At 46.1% G+C, this 19,154-nt stretch overlaps 8 protein-coding genes across 8 annotated transcripts; 4 read left to right on the forward strand and 4 right to left on the reverse strand.

Moving 5' to 3' along the window:
- Positions 1 to 444: 444 nt before the first annotated feature.
- BDV38DRAFT_282071 (vacuolar protein sorting family 37 protein) lies at positions 445 to 1,274 on the forward strand (the record flags this gene model as incomplete). The annotated part of the gene is made up of 2 exons (XM_032059718.1): positions 445 to 704; positions 782 to 1,274. The coding sequence occupies 2 exons, from the start codon at positions 445 to 447 to the stop codon at positions 1,272 to 1,274; spliced, it is 753 nt and encodes a 250-aa protein (XP_031914458.1).
- Positions 1,275 to 1,332: 58 nt separating this feature from the next.
- On the reverse strand, positions 1,333 to 2,981 carry BDV38DRAFT_244519 (phosphatase PAP2 family protein). Its single transcript, XM_032054322.1, has 3 exons — positions 2,676 to 2,981; positions 2,121 to 2,608; positions 1,333 to 2,024 (listed from the first exon to the last, which is right to left on the reverse strand). The coding sequence occupies exons 1-3, from the start codon at positions 2,789 to 2,791 to the stop codon at positions 1,531 to 1,533; spliced, it is 1,098 nt and encodes a 365-aa protein (XP_031914459.1). The 5' UTR covers positions 2,792 to 2,981; the 3' UTR covers positions 1,333 to 1,530.
- A 4,529-nt stretch (positions 2,982 to 7,510) lies between these two features.
- Positions 7,511 to 8,434, reverse strand: BDV38DRAFT_244523 (uncharacterized protein). The gene is made up of 2 exons (XM_032054324.1): positions 8,034 to 8,434; positions 7,511 to 7,972 (listed from the first exon to the last, which is right to left on the reverse strand). The coding sequence occupies exon 2, from the start codon at positions 7,913 to 7,915 to the stop codon at positions 7,685 to 7,687; it is 231 nt and encodes a 76-aa protein (XP_031914460.1). The 5' UTR covers positions 7,916 to 7,972; positions 8,034 to 8,434; the 3' UTR covers positions 7,511 to 7,684.
- Positions 7,511 to 8,434, reverse strand: BDV38DRAFT_244522 (uncharacterized protein; the record flags this gene model as incomplete). The annotated part of the gene is made up of 3 exons (XM_032054323.1): positions 8,255 to 8,434; positions 8,034 to 8,163; positions 7,511 to 7,972 (listed from the first exon to the last, which is right to left on the reverse strand). Coding segments are annotated over exons 1-2 (226 nt in total), but the record flags the coding sequence as incomplete, so codon positions are not given.
- Positions 8,435 to 8,838: 404 nt separating this feature from the next.
- On the reverse strand, positions 8,839 to 10,074 carry BDV38DRAFT_244527 (aldo/keto reductase). The gene is made up of 4 exons (XM_032054325.1): positions 9,905 to 10,074; positions 9,589 to 9,850; positions 9,199 to 9,526; positions 8,839 to 9,137 (listed from the first exon to the last, which is right to left on the reverse strand). Exons 1-4 carry the CDS (start codon positions 10,039 to 10,041, stop codon positions 8,938 to 8,940), a joined length of 927 nt encoding a protein of 308 aa, XP_031914462.1. The 5' UTR covers positions 10,042 to 10,074; the 3' UTR covers positions 8,839 to 8,937.
- A 2,646-nt stretch (positions 10,075 to 12,720) lies between these two features.
- BDV38DRAFT_70802 (coiled-coil-helix-coiled-coil-helix domain-containing protein) lies at positions 12,721 to 13,457 on the forward strand. Its single transcript, XM_032063811.1, has 4 exons — positions 12,721 to 12,876; positions 12,979 to 13,013; positions 13,157 to 13,271; positions 13,331 to 13,457. The coding sequence occupies exons 1-4, from the start codon at positions 12,827 to 12,829 to the stop codon at positions 13,410 to 13,412; spliced, it is 282 nt and encodes a 93-aa protein (XP_031914463.1). The 5' UTR covers positions 12,721 to 12,826; the 3' UTR covers positions 13,413 to 13,457.
- Positions 13,458 to 13,988: 531 nt separating this feature from the next.
- Positions 13,989 to 16,926, forward strand: BDV38DRAFT_244534 (nitrogen permease regulator 3 family protein). Its single transcript, XM_032054326.1, has 2 exons — positions 13,989 to 14,819; positions 14,877 to 16,926. The coding sequence occupies exons 1-2, from the start codon at positions 14,084 to 14,086 to the stop codon at positions 16,265 to 16,267; spliced, it is 2,127 nt and encodes a 708-aa protein (XP_031914464.1). The 5' UTR covers positions 13,989 to 14,083; the 3' UTR covers positions 16,268 to 16,926.
- On the forward strand, positions 16,853 to 17,685 carry BDV38DRAFT_244535 (uncharacterized protein). The gene has a single exon (XM_032054327.1). The coding sequence runs from the start codon at positions 17,244 to 17,246 to the stop codon at positions 17,472 to 17,474; it is 231 nt and encodes a 76-aa protein (XP_031914465.1). The 5' UTR covers positions 16,853 to 17,243; the 3' UTR covers positions 17,475 to 17,685.
- The last annotated feature ends 1,469 nt before the right edge of the window (positions 17,686 to 19,154 follow it).

Consider the following 19,154-nt stretch of genomic DNA (forward strand, 5'->3'; position numbering starts at 1 on the left):
GCGGATACCAGGCCAGTCGCCTGGCGGGAGTCGCATAGGAATGATCTAATGCGTGATGGCTCGAACACTTTTGATATTTCAGGACCATTAAAGGAGTATCCCGGTAGTATATAGGGCTAGCGTTCTGTTTCAATGGATGATCATGTTGGTGTCGGCCTCCGGCAGTCATCACACTCCCACTCTATGCCCTTGGACGGTATACCAATCAGATCAGTAGTCTAGAGTAATCACAAATTATCACGATAATCATGTCCACATCATTTCCCACCATGGGACTATATGGATCTAGACTTTTTGGAGGCATTCAATTATCTAAAATGATATGACGTAGCCACGTGACCACCCACATGGTTTCCCCGCATGAAAGCCAACAAAACAAGATCCAATCCCGACCATCCCCTCCGCATTGAATCCCAGCAACAAGTTCTTTTCTCATCCGCCAGAATGAACCCAGTCCTGAATTCCGATACGCCTCCACCCCCACCGCCAAAGCCCACCAGCCACGAGGCGAGTCGCCGGGGGACACCGCAGCTCAACCCTTCGCTCCCAGGAACGCCGCAGTCCCTCCACGAACGGCCCTACCGAGCAGACATGACCATGCATCGCTACCCACCGGCCGCAACCCTAAATCCCACTGGAACGTCTCTCCCGCGACCCCCGACCGTTGAAGAGGGTTGGTTACCCGAGAACGTGAAGGAGAAATCGTCCGTCCCCCTCTTTCCCTCCCCCTTTCGTCCGCACCGGGAGGAGAACAACCGGATCTAATTGTCCATATTTACAGAACCGTAGACCTCCAAACGATCCTCAAAGACCCGAATCTAATCTCAGCGCTAGCGAGTCGACACCCATCCCACGCCGCCCATCAAGAGTACCTCCAGTCACTACTAAAGTATAACAAGGACCTGGCGAGCCATTTACTCGAGCTTCAGGGGCGGGTTACGGAACTGCGCGGGTCGACGGAGACGCTTCTATTAACGCACCAATCGCTGGAGGTATCGTGGCGGAAGAAACAGACAGATATGGACGCCGCGCTGGCGCCGTGGTCGCCCAAGGCGTTGTACCAGCGGCTTGCGGCGTCGATTTCGGAGCAGGAGGCGGTTTGTCATGCCGTGGAGGAGAGCTTCTTGGAGGAAGAGCATCATCATCACGGACGGGCAACGGAGAAGGAGGTTGCGGATTGGATTCGCCGGGTGCGAGCGGAAGGGGCTAAGTTGGAGGCGAGACGCGAGGCGAAGGCGCGGTGGGATGAGGGGAGAGTGGGTGGGTGGAGGTGATATGCTACGATACAGGTTGGGACTCTTCTTTTTTTTTTTTGTTTGGTGATTTCCATTGAAAAAAAAAAAAGGGAGGGGTCTGAACTTGATCTTATAACGTAACATTATACTTTAAGAAGCAATATGTCGCACGGAAATTCTCGAGACTATAGTGCGAGCGAACGGGGTATACAGCTATGACTAACTTATCGTGTGGGAGGGGGGCAAAAGAAAGATTCAAACTAACATCCACAACACCTTCATCCTGGGATTCTGCTCATTCGGCCAGGTTGCGTGGTCCGCTTTCCAGATCGATGTCTTGACCTGCTGCGCGCTCGTCTGACTGTGGAATGTCTTTCACGCTGGACCAGTTGTCGCCGCCGATGTGACTTGGGAGTCCGACGCCCTTAAAGAAGGCATGTCGCCGACTTCTGACGCCCCAGGCCCAGCCGCCACCGCGCATGATGGGGAGGTGATACAAGCGGAATGCCCCCCATGCGAAAACCATGCCCATGACGGAGCCGAAGATGATATCAAATCCATGATGTCGGAAGTCAAACCAGCGCGAAGCGGAGATAAAGAAGGCAACTGCCATCGGCACAAAGGCAAGGATCACCAAGAGGACGGGAGGTGCAGCTCCCAGGTTGCGAATGGTCTCACGCTTCTGGCCGCGCAGATCCTGGCCAAAGGGCGAATGCGCCAGATAAGGGAATCCAATGGACAACTTTGCACATAACCACAGACTCAGATAGGTCAAACCGGCAAAGGCAACTAGATAGATATCAATCAATATCAACCCTAGGCAACCCCAGAAAAAAAGAAACAAAAATAGAAGAAAGAAGAGAAGAAAAGAAAAGAAAAACTCACAAGAAGAATGCCCACTAGGAAAACTCACAAACCCATCCACAACCAACTCCTTCCCCGTATTCCTACAAATCTCCCAACTCACCACTCTCGGCGCACCCTCCACTTTACCCCCAAGTCCCCCAACCACATAAGCCCCAATATTGCCCAGATCCGGGTCACACCTGGCCAACAGATCCGGTCTTGGCCGCCCATACAAATCCTTCAATCCCTCCGTTGCCATAAACGCCCCCGCAACGGCCAGCGCCAACCCCAACCACCCAGCATTCCACTCCCAAATCTTCACCCGCCAGTTCCATACCCCGGGCATAATCACCAGGGTCACGAGAACGATAATCACAGCCGGTATGATGAGACCTACAACGACTAGAACGGCTGTACTCACCGTTTCATGGGTCGTGTAGGGGAATGAGATGCTGGGGTCTGTGAGTGTGAAGGGTCGGTGGTTGGGAGTGACTTTGTGGAAGCCGTAGCCTATTAGGGCTATTCCTCTGGTTCTCTTGTATTAGTCTTGTATTGTAAGGAGATTGTAGCTGGAGGGGATATGTCTGTATGTACATGATGAATACCCAGTCCATTATGTAGGATATTAGGAGTGGGAGGTATCGTTTTGCGGTGGGGATGTTCACATTCTGTAGGCCCATCCTGTGGGTGGGTTTCTCGATATGGGGCATTTAGATGTGGAATTTATTTTATGATGTGGGTGCCAGTGTTGATGGTAGATGTTATGTTCAGAGAGAGGGAACATAAATGAATGACCAGTCGTGACGATTTATAGTCAACTGACAGCCCGGGATGAACAGACGAAGATTAACTGTTAGCCGCGGAGATTAGCTTCGGAACCAATCAGTTCCAAGGAAGCTGTGTCCCGGTTAGAACTTTGTGTTTATTATTAAATAGGAGAGGCTTCGGGAAGTTGATCACTAAATGTTTGCTTCTTGGGAGTTCTTGGCTGATTAAATAAATCAAGTGCACTGCCTTTTTGCCAAGATGGTGGTTCCGTTGTCTATCTGGACTGTTATGACATGCTGTGCAGAGTCTTTTTGAGATATTGGATAGTGGAAAGCTTCATGTGGTTTTATCTGTAGATTTATTCTGCATGGAGGATAGACACTAAAAGTGTAAATCGTTTAGCTTGGCGGTGGTGCTGCTATATATGAATTGCATACTGTATGCATGGTAAGCATTATTGCAGGGAAGCCCCTGCAGGTTCTAGTGCATGTTCTTTGGGAGTAAATCACTTGGTGTATTGCCTGTAATTATACAGGGTATATTAAGCTAGAGTTAAGTCTTTAAATTGATGTAACCGGAGAAATTATTCTGTAGAACAAGTTAAGCCCTAATATCAGACTGACGGAGGTCTGAGTATAGACTCTAGGCAGCAGTCAAGTTTACCGTTCTCTTTTTCTCCACCACAGCGTTGAGGTATTATTAGATACATGACAATCTGCATTCTCAATCTCATTTTCCGGTAGACTTCCATATTCTCAGTTTGGTCGAGTTTGGCTATCCAGTGAAATCTTTGTGGAATAGGTATACTATGTACTTAGTACACAGTATGGAGTAGGTAAGCTAGGATAGTGAACCCTTTTTGTTCCTGACATATCAAACAAGCTGGTTGGATGTATATGTATTGTACATATTTGTTAGCTACCCTCAGACGTTTTCTCTGAGGAAGACATGTTTCAACCATGTAGAACGAGACTCGGCTCTGTGTTTCGGCTTATTTAAAATCTGACAGCCATACTATCCTCCCACCAGGATAATGTTCGCCGGGAAGTTTCCTACTGCTAGCAATATATTGACCATAGATTAGCATCAAATAGGCATCGAAATCGAGACTTCATTGAGGCATCTATGGTTTGTTAAAACCCAGCTAGCTTCTATCAGTTGGAAACTTACATTAAAATCCTTGCCAGATGCTCAAACAGCAAGATGCTCTCCTATGAAGGCGGCGTGGGCAAGGCCCTGACCAGCTAGTTGATACTCAACATAGTCGAATCTTGTTCGTAACTGTAGAGCTAACTGCATGGGGGAGGGGGAATGTGTGGCCTGTACCTTGCCAAGACATCTTGGATAACAGTATCTTGTGATAGAATGTGGTATGTTTCTTGGACGATGATTTGGTCCTTTACAGAGGTATAGCCTGTAGGATGAGAATCGATTCTGGGAGTTGGGGTCTCCTGCAAAGCACCTGTAGCCTTTCGTTGTTAGTACAGTAAAACCTGTCTATAAGCAACCTCAATACAAGCAATACACACGTTAAAAGCAACTTTTAGGGGGCTGAAATCATTTTCCATATAAAATTGCTTAATACCTGGTTATAGGGAAGTTTCAACTAACCGTGTGTTCCTCCATACAAAATTACTTACAAGGATATTACAGTTAAAGTACTTTCTAATATAGAGAAAATTAAATAATATCTATCATAACTTCTGAACTGAACTCTCACATACTCCCCCATCAGCTATTCCCACAACTACGCAAGCTTCGCAAACCAAGAGAGTGCCATAAGATATCCAAAAGATCTCAAGATGTCTGACATACTCTATGAATTTGGCTCTGATGGAGACGTGACATTTATCATTGAAAATGCTCCAAAAACCCTGCCACATAGCTTGAGCAATCCCAACGCTACTCTCCTCTCCAAATCCTATGCCAGATATGAAAACGCCAACCAGAGACTTTTGTTTCCAAACCAACTAACGAACCTTCGCCGAACAGTCAATCATCTCCCACCGAAAGTATTATTCCATCGTCTCTGCACATCCGGGCTTGCTCAAAGCATCTAATACTAGCTAGTTCACAATTCAAGTGCACAATCCGGAATGGGTTCCAGGAGGGCAACGATCTCCGATCTACGGGCCATATGGAGATGCTAATTTGTGACTGGAAACCTGTGCCGTGTCTGTTACTGATGGCTCTCTTTCACGGTCAGAATCAGTTAGTATTGCAAATTCTGTCCTTTGACTGGCTGACAGAGATGGCTATCCTTGTTGACTACTACGAATGTTACGAAGCTGTCGCCATGCTTTCTGATCTGTGGACTCAAGGCTATGAAAAGATGCAGTTAACATTAGCTAAGGAAAGTCCCATGGAGTGGCTATGTATTACGTGGGGTTTTCGAAAGGGACACGTCTTCAAATTCATAACAAAGTACATCCAAGTAGGGCACAGGGAAGAGATCTCGTCAAACAAGCTACCAACTCCTGCTAAGGTCATAGGTATGTCCACCAACAATGCTACTTTTGCAAACCTAACATACGACTTCAAAGGTACGTTGCGGGCGTCAAGGGAAATGGGTATTAGAAATGTGATCGATGGTCTTTACGACCTCCTTCATCGCTTGCGAATACGGCCCGCAAGTGTGTAGCTTCGTGTGCGATCTTATGCGCCCGGTAGCACTAGCCTGATGCCAGAAGTTATTAAAGTGGCGAAAGACACGTCTGACCGGCTGAACTGTGGTCTAACCCTTGGATCCTTTAACTCTCTGTGAAAAAGCCTTCAGCTTTGGTGGAGAGGATGCAAAGGTCGTTTCCCGGGTTCTGTATCGGAAGCTGAGCTCTTTTTGCACTTTCTAATGTTTCTCTTTGTTCTTATCTTGCCTCTGGATTCGCCTTTTCTGCTTCATTACTCTGTTCTTCATTGTGAGATGTTCTCGTCAATCAATACATTTTAATAGCACCTCTACTATCTCAAAATAAATACCTCGTCCAGTCTACAACTGCACAAGAACCGTAGCATCCAATATCATAATTGACTACACTACTATATAACAAGGTTTCGGAGACACTATATAAGTACAACTATCCCAATCTCTGTTCCAACAATTCTATAGAACGAGAGACCCCGGGCATCTAATCGAAACTCTCACAAAAATCCTCATTGTCGACGCTATCACAAACCACGACATAGAAATCTCCTCCTTTAACGTATTACTTAACAAGTTCCTGAAAATTACGTATCTATAGATAGGCAAAAGTCCTACAAATAACATTAAAACATGTAACACTATCAATATACAACGGGCCGGCTTCCAAGGAGAATCTCTGTAGAGGTCAACTATTCGCAGGTACTAATCTCATCGAATGCCGCTGGCTATTCTACCTACTCGACTCCTATAGCCGATCTTCATTCCAGCTATATAACTAGTAAAAATATTTTCTCATTAAGTATATGGATGACATTCCACGTATTACTCCAATTCATCAAGCATTTTGATACAGTGGTAGACCACTCAATCAGAAGTAGTAAAGAGTATCAAAAGTTCATGTAAATCACTAACAGAAGACAGAAAGACTCAGACCAAGTATCACTACTCTGTGCCTGGGAAGCACCCCAATTTCACTTACTAAAGTTGGACACTAATATATGTTATTATGGGTCCTGATACATTTATGTGAAGTTCAGTGAAAGTGCCCCCCATTCACTAATGAAAATTAAATTTCGGCCCGTTCCGTAGGGAATCTTAACTGGCTCTGTGCAGTGTTAGCCCAACGTATGGTACCTAGCCTATTCCATATACTCGTCGGTTTCGCTTTAACATTTGCCACTAAGATTGAAGACTTATATTCCACAGTAAGAATAGAAGAAAAAAGAAAAAAGAAAGACCAATTATGAAACAGTAGTAAATGACTAAATGACTAAGTAAGAGCACTTAATTTTGGGACATTCAGGGTTACGCTCCGTCAAGTGAAAGCATCAGCAAGTCGTGTGTCGAGGAATATCAAGTTATCATTCTAGCATCGTATAAAAGACAGTCACATTGGAGGGTGCATACGGTCAGCTGGTCTTTCCAGATTATATCCTACATCACCTTGGCTTTAAATCTTTTTTTCCCTCGGGGATCGGGATCGAATTCTATTCTATATGGCACCGGGTTGGTGCGGTATAGACTTCGAGCATCCTCCAACGGCTCGACTTCAGACTTACTTTCATTCTCTTTGTCGTAGGGATCTTTACCCTTTCCTGTTCGGCCAACGCTATTGTTCACTCAAGGTCCCGTTGCGTGTGCTATATAAAAGCCCCATCCACAGACAAAGGGCCCAATATAACTCATCCCCTACAGGTATCAACCTCAGGATCTGCAATTTACCCTCCTATACTAGCTTGTATGTCCTCTTCCATCTTATCTGGGGTTGAACAATTGACAATAAGTTGCTGGGCATCGTTTTGTATATGCCCCCTTCTATTTTGCACTGCATCTTTGCTCATTTAATCATGGATGCCAGGTATTGAAGAACTGGTACGCTTTCTAGAAGGGCATCCTCTGACACTTCGGCTGGCAGCTTCTGTTCTTTCTCGCCATCGTTATACGGCGGTTGAATATTTGGATAAATAGAAGGATCATGGAATTGATGAAACACCCACTGGAATCAGCAAATCTCTTTCTCTTCCCATAGAGCAAGGCCCTTGGGAGCTTGAGCACACAGATCCTGTAGCTGCAAAGGTATTATTTCTGTTCAGCTACCTCAACTATCAGGAACTATGGTACGAGCTTTGCTTTAGCGCAGTAGAAGAAACATATCCAGCTTGGCTCCGCAATCTTTCAAAAGAGCAGAAAGTATTTAGAAGCTTCTGCCCACGGAAACCAACTTTGGGAGATCTATCCAGCAATTCAAGCCGTAGCCCGACAAAGAACGAACACTAATGAGTAGGAGTACATACAATGTGCAATATTGCTGGTAGCCGCACAGTTTCCACGATCGTATGAGGATGGTTTTTGGAAGACGATACGACGACTGGAGCCGCACGCTACTCGGTGTTGGAGTTATATAAAACAGGGGAGGCGGGAACATATGCCAATCTCACCGAGCTTGAAGCTCTCGGTCGACTATTCCGTCATGCTGGTCAGTCTGACCAAGTATCAGTAGATTATCGGATGATTGAGAAAGCGCTCGATCAGAAGATACTCACCGTGCCTGAGGCCGAGTTATTAGCAGACGTCTTCATTAATCTTGGCTTGGTCTATATCAACCAGCATAAATTTGACCACGCACTGCACATATTCGAAAGGTCATCAATTTTGAGGAGCCAGTTTGGCAGACTATCTCCTGACATATCAATGTCCATCTTTCACAACAAGTCTATGGCATCGATGATGATTGGAAGGCTAGAGGAAGCTGAAGAAAACTTACGCAATGCAGCAGCTCACTTCGCTCGACACAAGCCAGACCAAAACAGTCTGACGAAGGATGAACGGAAGCAACTTTATATTCATATATTGAATGATATGGGCTCTTCTCCAAAAAGGTGTGGTAGCTGCAGCAAATGATATCCTCTTCCACATTCTTGACAGTTAAAGAGGAGTGTTGAGCGACTCTCACCTAATCATATTGTCGACCAAACCAAATCTTGGAAAGGCCAATATCCAACATGGTGAAATTAGCGTAGCACGCAGTCTGCTGGAGGATATTATTGCTATTTATACTGAATGGTGGGGCCGCCACCCAGACACCATGCGCGTGGTGGACGAGCTAGCTTTGGCATTCATGGAAGAAGCCGAGCACAAATTGAGTATAGGTGCAGTCATGGAAGTTCAGAGTGCGGAAAACCTTTGGAAAGAAGTCTTAGACTTTATGGTACCATCTATGGAAATCATTCTAATATAGCAGGCCGCATCAAAGCCAATTTACAGTGCTTGTACAGTTCGAAGCTTGGGCTTAGGCAAGCTTGATAGAAGAATGATCAGAACAAGATGACATTAGTAAGGGGTTTTATATGGCAACCAAGATTTGCATTAATCAATTATATTGGCAGTTTCATAAAGGTAGTCATTCAATCGTTCTCTAAAAAGCTTAATGTTTGGTACCCTAACAGCTCATTTCTTTCCATCCAAGTCGGAGAAAAAGTCCCGACCGAAGTCAGCGCTGCTGTCGTTGAAACGAAGTTTCCTGTCAATTCCATGAATCTTCTGCATATCTTCCTCACTCAGCTTGAAATCTCCTGCCAAGTTATCCCTGATTCTTGAGGGGGTCTTGGACTTAGGAAGCACCGAGTGACCCTGCGTAACACCCCAAGCTACAAGAAATAGTTAGCATATCCCACAAGTATTATCGAGGTCCCAGAACGCAGCACTTACCAAGGGCAACCTGAGCTGAACTCTTGTTGTACTTTTTGCCAATCTCTACCAGTACCGGGTCGTCAATCAACTTGCCAATAGTACCTTCACGGCTGTAGAGCTCATTCTGGTTTCCGAAGGGAGAGTAGTGGGTGACATGGATGGCTTTTTCTTTGTGCCAGTCGACAAAGGAACGCTGCTGCAGCCATGGGTGGCCTTCTAGCTGATGCGCCGCGGGCACGACTGAGGTGTTCTTGAGCAGATGCTCCATGTCAGCCTTGGAGAAGTTCGAAACGCCAATTGCTTTGACCTTTCCAGTGGACAGCAACTTTTCCATTGCTTTGTAAGTCTGTTGTATGCAGTCAGTCATACAGCTTTGCAATTTAGAACGTTGCTGGTGTGGAGGCTTACATCAACGAAGTCAACATCTATGACAGCCGGCTTTCCATTCTCCTTAGGGAAGAGCTCATCTCCTCGCTTCCATGCTACAGGCCAATGCATCAAGAAAAGATCGACATATTCTAGATCCAGGTCGTTGAGCGAATCCTGAAGGGCTTGAGCGACGTCATCGGGGTGGTGCTTGTTATTCCAGAGCTTGGTCGTGACGAAAAGCTCCTTACGGGGCACACCACTCTTCTTGATGGCCTTTCCTACAGCCTTTTCGGTTCCGTAACTATCGATTGTCAGCACTGGATACCATTCGCAAAGCTGCCGAGCATGAACTCACACTCGGGCAGTGTCAATGTGACGATATCCGGCTTTAATGGCTTCAGCCACGGCATCTTCTTGTGCCTCGGCATCCTGCCAGGTGCCAAAACCAATGGCAGGGATTTCTGCACCAGTGTTGAGCTTGAACGTAGTCATTTTGTTCTGAAAAGACGTAGTTATGTCTTGAATGATTTGATGAGTTTGATTTCCTGTTGTTCTACAGCCGACAAAGAGACGATGCCCTCTATATATATTTCATACTGGAGCAGGCCTAATAAAGAAGGTTCGTTTTAATAGGAGGATTAACCTACCAATCGACGTCAAGTTGACGCACCCAATGTTATTACCGTCAGTGGATAGTATGACGTCGCGGTGAACCAAGAAAGCAGCTCCGCAATTAGCACACTGATAAGGCAGCAGGCTAGAACTGGGAAGAAAGCTATCATGCAATACAGAGTGTTTCTTCCATTGTTTCTAGCTAGTCCTAGAACCTCATTTCTACGCAATCACCTATTCCTAATCAATCTTGCTAGGAAAGCCCTTAGGCGACAACTGACTGTGATGACAAGCTTTGTCAATGATGTCGTCAGGGTTAGGCTTCAGACCTATTAACATAGGCGGCCGCAGTGGCCCAATTCTCTCATTATACTACTTAGTAAAACATTGACCCGTCCGTACTTGCTTTTTTCCATGAACACTAGTGAAAGATAGTATGATCTCGATGGATGTGTTAGGGTAGGAAATTGCTGTGTTTGTCTTTTCAGCAAACAACGCTCTCGGTCAAACCCGCTTACCGTTGGTCCAAGCTCTCCACCTATAAAACTTCGTCCCACCCACAACATTTTTTTCTTTGAACTTTCCCAGCTTTACATCTCAGCGACAACAACAAGATGGATTGAACATTACCCTGACGTCTCAAGTCACAAGTCATGGTCTTGGGTGCTTGAGATTGTCTTGTGTAGTGTACAATCCATCTATATATCAAGAAGTGAGTTGACATATTTCTTTCTTACTCCCACTTTATGCAGCACTTTTCGCAGGATGAATTCCTTAACAGGAGTATCCAAGGCCGAAAAAAGCATGAAGGACCTATTCCAAGTCTCTAGAATTACTCTGATCATTGCAGCAACCATGACTTGCGTCCATGGTGTTGTGTGTATGAATACCTGCTAACGCTCTGTGTTAGGATATTGAAGTTTGTGTATGACCTGACTTCATTTTGTCTTCGAATGTTCTCCATAGTCATTTTAAAGGTATGCGACAGACTTTTCTCCCTCTTTCATTTATTCTTTTTTCCTCTCGAATGATGACGCTATGACACGCTATGGCATTCCTCAAACTTAATCACCATGTGGAATTCGTGTTTAACTAAAGTTTCAGCCTTGTCTGACATCCTTTACATCTTTTGCTGCTATCAACCAAGTTTTAACTTGCATGATCATTGACTAACAGAATTGTCAATAGGTAAATAAATCTCTTCCATTTTCTTGTTCGATTCCAATGAAGAAACCATGAACGAACGGGCGGACATAACGTATACATCTATCTGCATCCATCAAAAGCGAAGCGTACAAACTTTGCGGGTGTAGGACGGTGTACTACTTGTTGAGAACTCGTCACCTGAGATTTCGGCTTATCCTTCTTTGGTTACCATTCATGGGACTTGCAGTATACTAACAAGTCTTCAGGTATTGTCCCACTTTGCTGTTGGTTCTGTTGTGCACACCCCAAACCAGTCAACTTTATATGATGAATCTTATTATTCACACTGTGTGATCCATGCTCTGCATGGTATGAACATTGTACAAAAATTCTGATTTAATGAGGTGAGTTCGGATATGCTACTGTGTACAAGTATCATTACGCTAACATTTATTAGCCTGACTATTGTTGACACATCACACTGCTGAATCACACATAACACTTTCTTGATATGTGCTGACTCGTTTCGTGATGTAGGAACTTTTGCTACTGTAGCCGAGTAACCAAACTAAATCCAAAGTGTGAGTACATTTCGATCTTCTTGCCCCGGCTTTTCAATGATGAACAACAAATATTTCGCTGTGTTCTTACTGAACATCATTGAAGAAAAACAATTTTCACCTTGGAGAACTGATATCACCACACTATCTGCTTTAACCACATGCAAATGTGTTTTGTGCTTGGCTAACAGCTAAACGCAGGTTATGAAAATGGATTTGGCTTAGCTATTATGATACCCCAATACAGTTCTTACATTGTGAACCTTATCTTTCTTTGTAGCATGCCATTTGTGCAGTATCGGATATTGTAGTCATGGTAGAGTTCAATATCCGTAGAGTCTCTGAGCGTCACAAAGCAGGAATTAGTGTAGCAGATATAACTCAATATACTCCGTACGGAGTATATTTGTTGAGGTCACCTAGTAAGGAAGATCCTTAACCTGAATAAACTATTCACAGTACCTGGATTGGAGCAAAATTCCCGCATTCCCCGGAATATGTCTTTTGCAAGGTCACCCTGGCTAGCGTACATGCATTCTACAGAAGACAGGGGACGGCCATACCATGTGCGGCAGATATGGGTTCAACTGTCGTAGATTTCGGTACAAAAGTAACAGGTTTGTAGCATACCTAACATGCAAGGTACTCTCATCTAGCCCAACCTACGTACCAAATAAAATACAAACAGGTTCATTACGACAGTCTTGCAGGGTGTGTATTCAGAATTACAACTTACTGCGTGTCTGAAATCGTATCCATTCCATCCATGAGATTTACGGTGAAGTTTGCACCGTTTGTTTCGATCGTGGTCGGAGACCGACGGCGCCGTTTTCTCAATCCAGACCATCAATTCCCGTGGCCGTATTATTTCCACACCTTCAATTTGTCAGTTCGATCGTTTCTCAATTACTTCGCTTCTTTCCTCGTGGTTTCCCCGTTCGAATACAAGAAAATCCACGATGGGTTTCGGAAGTCCAGGCACCGGTGTTACTCCCACCAAGCCCACCCCGTGAGTTACCTACGCTCCCTCATTCTTCCTAGCGTATTTAAGCCATGCAATATCATCCATGAAGCTATGGATTCAAAAGATGAAGGCTAACTTGCTATGCAGTCCCGAGCGCGGTAGTTTCCCGCTTGACCATGAAGGTATAGTTCCCTAATTCGTCCATCGATCACACGTCCATCTACCTCGATTCCGATCTTCCGAGCCGCCGGAGTCTCGGTGAAGTTGCCGTCGATCATATCGAACCCGAGAAAGCATGACCGTGCTAATATCCAATTGAACAAAGGCGAATGCAAACACCTCATCGCTGGTTACCTCAAGTGTATCAAGTCCCAGCGCGGCGTCAACGATGAGGAGTGCCGAAAATTGGCTAAGGGATATCTAGCTTGTCGGATGGATAAGTACGTGCAATCTCGTCTGGGCCTGTTTATGGATGGTTGCTAACAGACGTCTGGTTTAGGAACTTGATGGCACCAGACGACTTCAAGAATTTGGGACTTATTTTCGACAAGGAAAACAAGAATGCCAATGAGAAGTCGTGATGTTGTCCAAGCTTGGTGCAGTTGTATGATACCATGTATGATGTTTAGATATTTCTTCTTCTTTTGGGCGTTGCCGGGTTGTATATATATCTAATTTCTTTTGTACAATACGTCCACTCGAATAAAATAAAAGTCATAAGGTTTCAAAACAGACATGTATTGGAGGTGATAAGTTCCGCAATGTAGATCAACCAGTTGACGCGAACCCATGCGGGGAAAGCCAAATTGGGGTCCAGCGGACGGGCAACCCAATGAGCGCATCCATCACCATTAGCTTTAAAGTACAAAACTAACGCCGCATCCCCAAACCCTCACACCTAAACTCGTACCCTCCACGAATGTCGTCAATCGCACGGCCGCCAGACCCATGTCTGGTCGCGATTATCTTAATCGTGCGTTCCCGCGCCGGCCCTCGCTTCGTGTTCCATTATCCCCCCAACCCCCTCAGTGAGAACGGACTCCGCGCAGCACCCAAAGGCCGCCGCCCCTCACGCGCCAAATCCGCTAAAAGCAACGATTCCAGTTCCAGCGAAGAGTCTGGAACGACGTCCGATGAAGACGAGGAGGAGTCGCATGCTCAGAGTCAGAATGCGAGCACCACACATCTCGCCGGGAGCGCCTTGTCGGCTTCGCGCCGGTGGAGCAATTTTGGCCTCGATGACCACGGTTCCATGGCTGCTTCGCCTGGAGGAGACTCGCAGCGCGCTGGGTCCATAGGCTCGGGTCGCGGGTTGCGGAAGCGTGGGGGCAATTCGGACGTCGAGGATGACCCCGGGGCTGGGTCGGATAGACAAGAGGATGGGGCGGGGGCCTCAGGAGGGGGGCTCCGGCCACCGTGGGAGTCGCTGCTTGGATTGCAGGCTGATGTTTGGGAGAAGTTGCTGAGTCCGTCTCGGTCGTGGCATAAGCGGCGGTTTGAGGTCGGAATTAATGATCTGGCATTTGTTGGGTGGCCGGTCTTTGTTCGAGAGGATGGGACTTGGAGGAAACAGCGAAGGAAGAAGAAGAAGACCAAACCGGAGTGGGAAGGAGGCGAACTGGGTCATAATGAAACGCCGGATGATGCGCGCGAGGATGCCGATGAGGCTATCGCTGCTTCAACAGAGACATTGAGCCCGCATACGATGACGGCATCAGAATCTCAACGGGCATCGATGGGAAGCATTAGGAGTTCAAGGACACTAAGTGAAATGTTGGATGGTGACGATAAGGATTCGATGACCATGTTCAATGTGGTGTTTGTCTTGGACCCTCCGTTGTTGGAGTACTCCATGCGCATCCGAGAGATCTACGATAATATCATCAAGAAGTTTGCTAAAGCACTGAAGTGGGAGCAGGCGCGAACGGACTACGTCTGGCGGGAGGCTCAGCATATCTCGCATATCAAGGAAAAAGCGAAAGAGACAAGTAGGTGACTGGGTTTTTGTTTAGCTTCAGTTAGAACTCTGGCGCTAATGATTACAGGGACGTCTGTCAATACGCTCTACTCGGAACTCATACACCATTCCTCCCTGGCAAGGGCAATTTACACAGTTTACAGTAATATTTCAGCATCCAAGATCGCCTCCGTTTCGCTGAGCCCGGACGTATCTATTTCGCTTCAGATTCCACCTCTTACCTCAACGCCTTATCTCCCTGGGCCAAGCGACAAAGCGTACCCAGGTCTCTGGCTTACAACAGCAGATAGCGTTACCCCCGCTGACGACCCCACCGCTGATGATAACACTGCTCCGCATCAAGTGCTAGCCAAACACTTTGCGTTACTATTGCTTAGTGACGAAGCGACAATCCTCAAGGATGTAGAAGCGTCAGGGGGTGCTCTAGCTCCCGCCCTTGCTCACTATATCCGATGTTCCAGGCCGACGAAATCATTTGCCCAGATATCTGCGTTGTCAGGAATACCGCTTTCCACCATACAGATGTTGGCGAGCCATCTGGTGTACTGGAGGCGAGCGCGCGCCATCCCACCACTCCACCAGAGGGATGTGTATTTTGTCTCCCCGAACTGTGACCTCAGCAAACTAGAAGTAGCTACCGCCGCATACCAATTAGCGTTTCCAACCCTTCCCAGTCTACCGAAGATGTTGTCGGCCTTGAGTGGCACGCCTAGACCCTACGGAAGCTTTATTCCGAGTAAAGACCATAAAGAGGCCTATTTTGCGATCCTAGCATGGTTATTACGGGGAGGATGGGTGACTCAACTCCGAACGTTTGCGCGAGTCAAGGTGTCTCCAGAGATTAAAATGGCAGTGGAGAGGGCTCTTCGACGTGAGGAGGTGGACAAATACCTGAGCAAACAAGGGTCGTCCATACTCTCAGGCAAGAGCAAGCACGGTGGCGACACGTCAGAGAATGACGATGACGACGATGCTAGCTCGTCTTCATCGTCCTCTCTCGCAAGCCAGGACAGCGGGGAGGAAACGCCGATGCCTGGCCGGTATAAACCTGACAGCAGACTACACCTCTCGCATTCACTCCTAAACCAGGACACCTCCCTGAAAACGGCATCGTTGATTCTGTTCCCCCACCGTGCCCCACCACTAGAGTCTCGGTGGCTCGATGAGATCGTTTCGCGATTCCCTAAACACCCCAGGTTCTCTCTGAAAGGACGAGCTAACATCGACGAGAACGACCCGGAACATGCAGGGCTTCGAACCGCAATGAAGGACTTGTGGCCGGTCTACATTAAGTACTTCAATGGAATGGATGCTCTCGAGAAGGTTCCGGTGCGTGAGAACCTAAAGCGCAAACTGGTGTGGCAGGTCCTCACGCGTCTGGGACTGGTCACTGGCTCGCTGACATCCATCGAATTGGACCCCAATGAGCAGGTGTTGATCGGTGTGAGACATTGGTAGTGATTGACGACGTGACTTATGTAATGACTGCACGATACGATACATACAGAACCATGTATATCCATAATAATCGCAATGCCTACTAATTGATATCCCTCTCCAACCATCTGACCTATCGGCATTCCGGAAATAGAATCCAGACATGAAGATTTGACTAATCCAATCTCCAATGATCGATCATGTGATATCCCGGACCTTTCGGCCGCAAGCCCATTGAAAACAACGGATCCGAAGAATTCCGAACCATATCCCCTTCGACCCTCGAGCCTCAGCCCTAATAACCTTGCGCTAAGCGACCGTTCAGAAATCCCATTTTTCCCTCCTTTGAACTGGCTAACCGCATGGGTAAAGTAGCGAGAGCAAGGAACCTCGTTCTTCCGCCTCGGGCATCTACGGCTGCTGCCATTGGTGCATGGGTTATGCAGTGGGATGTGAGGAACAGAAACCTTCATCCCCACGGCATACGCCGGAAGCGCAGACAAATGCGTTCATGTATCACGTGTGGGCTTCCTGGGCCTTCCGAATATACCGATCTGTATATAATTAATCCAGTACGGAGCTGCTGTATCATTTAGATTGGTTTCTGAATTACTGGTATATTAAGAAGCACATAGCCTATCACTTTCTGCAAGTATCAACGCTAACACAGACCAGACCAAATATTTTGATTAAGTTAGGAATCGAGCATAAGATTTGTGACGGATACATACACCACCTATGGTAATGGGATGAAGAAATTTTAATGTTGAAACCATGTTTCGAGGGGAACAGCGATTCAGTTACCCGGCCCGATTGAAACATGGGTGGTTTTACAGAAACCGGTCATTGTCATGGAGTCACCGCACGTGAGTACTATATTACAATGTCCCCGTATTTGCTAATTTGTAGTACGTAATTGACAAGCCATGGAGGAGCGCGGAGGGGTGAATTTAGCCCAGTGCATTCGAGAGAAATTCAACTAGATTCATCCATTTGTATGAATTGTTGGTTGCTATGGTTTGCTGTGCCTGTGGTTGTCCGGGCTTGTAATATTGTTAGACTGGCTTTGACAGGTGCCCCACTGGTATGTAAACTCATTACATTCAAGAACCGACTGTGCCTTTATTTGCATGCCTCAGGTCGGAGTACGTATCCATGTACTGGTATGACTCCTGATCCTCCTGTCGCATACCTAGCATTAAGAACAAAGAATGGAAATAAAGTTTAATAAAAAAAAAGGAAAGGGGAAACAGGAACAAGAAGTAAAAATGTCAGAGTTTCTTTTTGAATGATCAGCATTCTATATACTCCGCACATCCGGTATATGTATTGTAGATATCGGGATCATTGAATTCGAGAAATACCCTAGAACAAGATGTAGCGTCCCATATATTAACGATCTCTAGAATCTAGGCACATGACATCACTGAAAGTCGTTGTTAGAATTTAATTGTTCTGCTGTACGACCAACGCCTCTCCAATGATACAGGGCTTTTTTTCCCCCAAAGTGTATAGTTACATGGCTAGCGAGCACCCTGGGCAATAGAGGGGTTCTTCTCTGGGTATAATAACCCACGCATTGATCACAGGCTACCCCTCCATGAGCCCCTCCATTATATTGCGCGATACGCCTGTGTCACGCAAATCGCTTCAATTGTACTTTGAGTAGACCGTGTCGTTAATTATTCGTCGGCTACGGTTGGTTCTGCATTCTTTGCTTTTGGTTGATCACCTGCGGTCCTGTCAGGCTGTAACGCTTATCTTGCATATTCAAAGATGACTGGTCTGGCAGCTAGAATCGGCGCAGTAAGGGACATATTATGATCTCTATACTTGACGTTAGGCTTATTTGGTGGAAGAAGATGCACGTACCGAGATTGTGACCGTCTCGCAACTCAACTATGGAGGGGGAAGCGCGGATCTATAGACATCTCGGCAATGTGCTCGCCTAGTGCTTGGTTCACAATCGTTGAACAGGGAAGAATGAATTTCTTTTTCGTCCAGGGTATCTGTCGAGCAAAAAAAAAGGACCTGGCGCAGTACGTTCGTTGTTCTTACTACAAACGGTAAAAGTCCAGCCGATAACATTGTTGCTCATGGAAATACAGTGTAATCGTTGATACCTACATACTTTACCTTGAACTAGGTATAGTACTGCGCATTATATACTTTCCTGTAAGTCGAGGTATATAAAAGGGAAAGGCGAGGTCCAGAGAATATTGGACCAGAGATTCATGAATAAAGTCCTTTTTTATCTGTCTTTTTGTTCTCCTTTTTTTTTCACATTTCTAGGCAGCGACAACGGTGGTTCATGCCCCCCCCACAGAAGCCCTGAAGTCCACTAAAAGACAGTGCCTGAGGTAAGAGGAACAAACGGACGTACGGGAGACACCGATTACAATTACAAGTTTCCTTTTTTTTCCCTTTTTTTTTTTTTTTTAATTGTCCCTCTCTTTGCGACTGTCCAGAGTAGTAACCACTAACAAGTGACGAACCCCATCTTTAGACGCGGGAAAATACTTTGGGAAACCTTTTTTTTTTTTTTTGTCCACAATATTACTTTCAAACTTGTATTTTCCTTCGGCTTTTCTTCCACGGCCCTCTTAAATTATTATTGTTATTTTTTTTTTTTGTTAATTTCCTACTTTCTCACACATTGTTCTATTTCCTCTCCTCTTTCTTTCTTTTCCCTTTACTTCTCTCTTTTGCCCATTTTCGTTCCTCCCCCCCTCCTCCTCCCCTCCCCTCTTCTCCCCTCTTAAACACACTTCTGGGTGTTGTCTACCCTTCATTCTCCCTCCATCTTCGTCATCGACCGTCATACCGTTGGTGGTGGTGTAGTACTGTCTGTAGTGAGGTTGTGCTCACACTTCTAGTGCTCATCTTCCGTTATCCGATCTTCTTATTC

This window comes from Aspergillus pseudotamarii (genome assembly GCF_009193445.1).
Source record: "Aspergillus pseudotamarii strain CBS 117625 unplaced genomic scaffold BDV38scaffold_21, whole genome shotgun sequence".
NCBI classification, from domain to species: domain Eukaryota; kingdom Fungi; phylum Ascomycota; class Eurotiomycetes; order Eurotiales; family Aspergillaceae; genus Aspergillus; species Aspergillus pseudotamarii.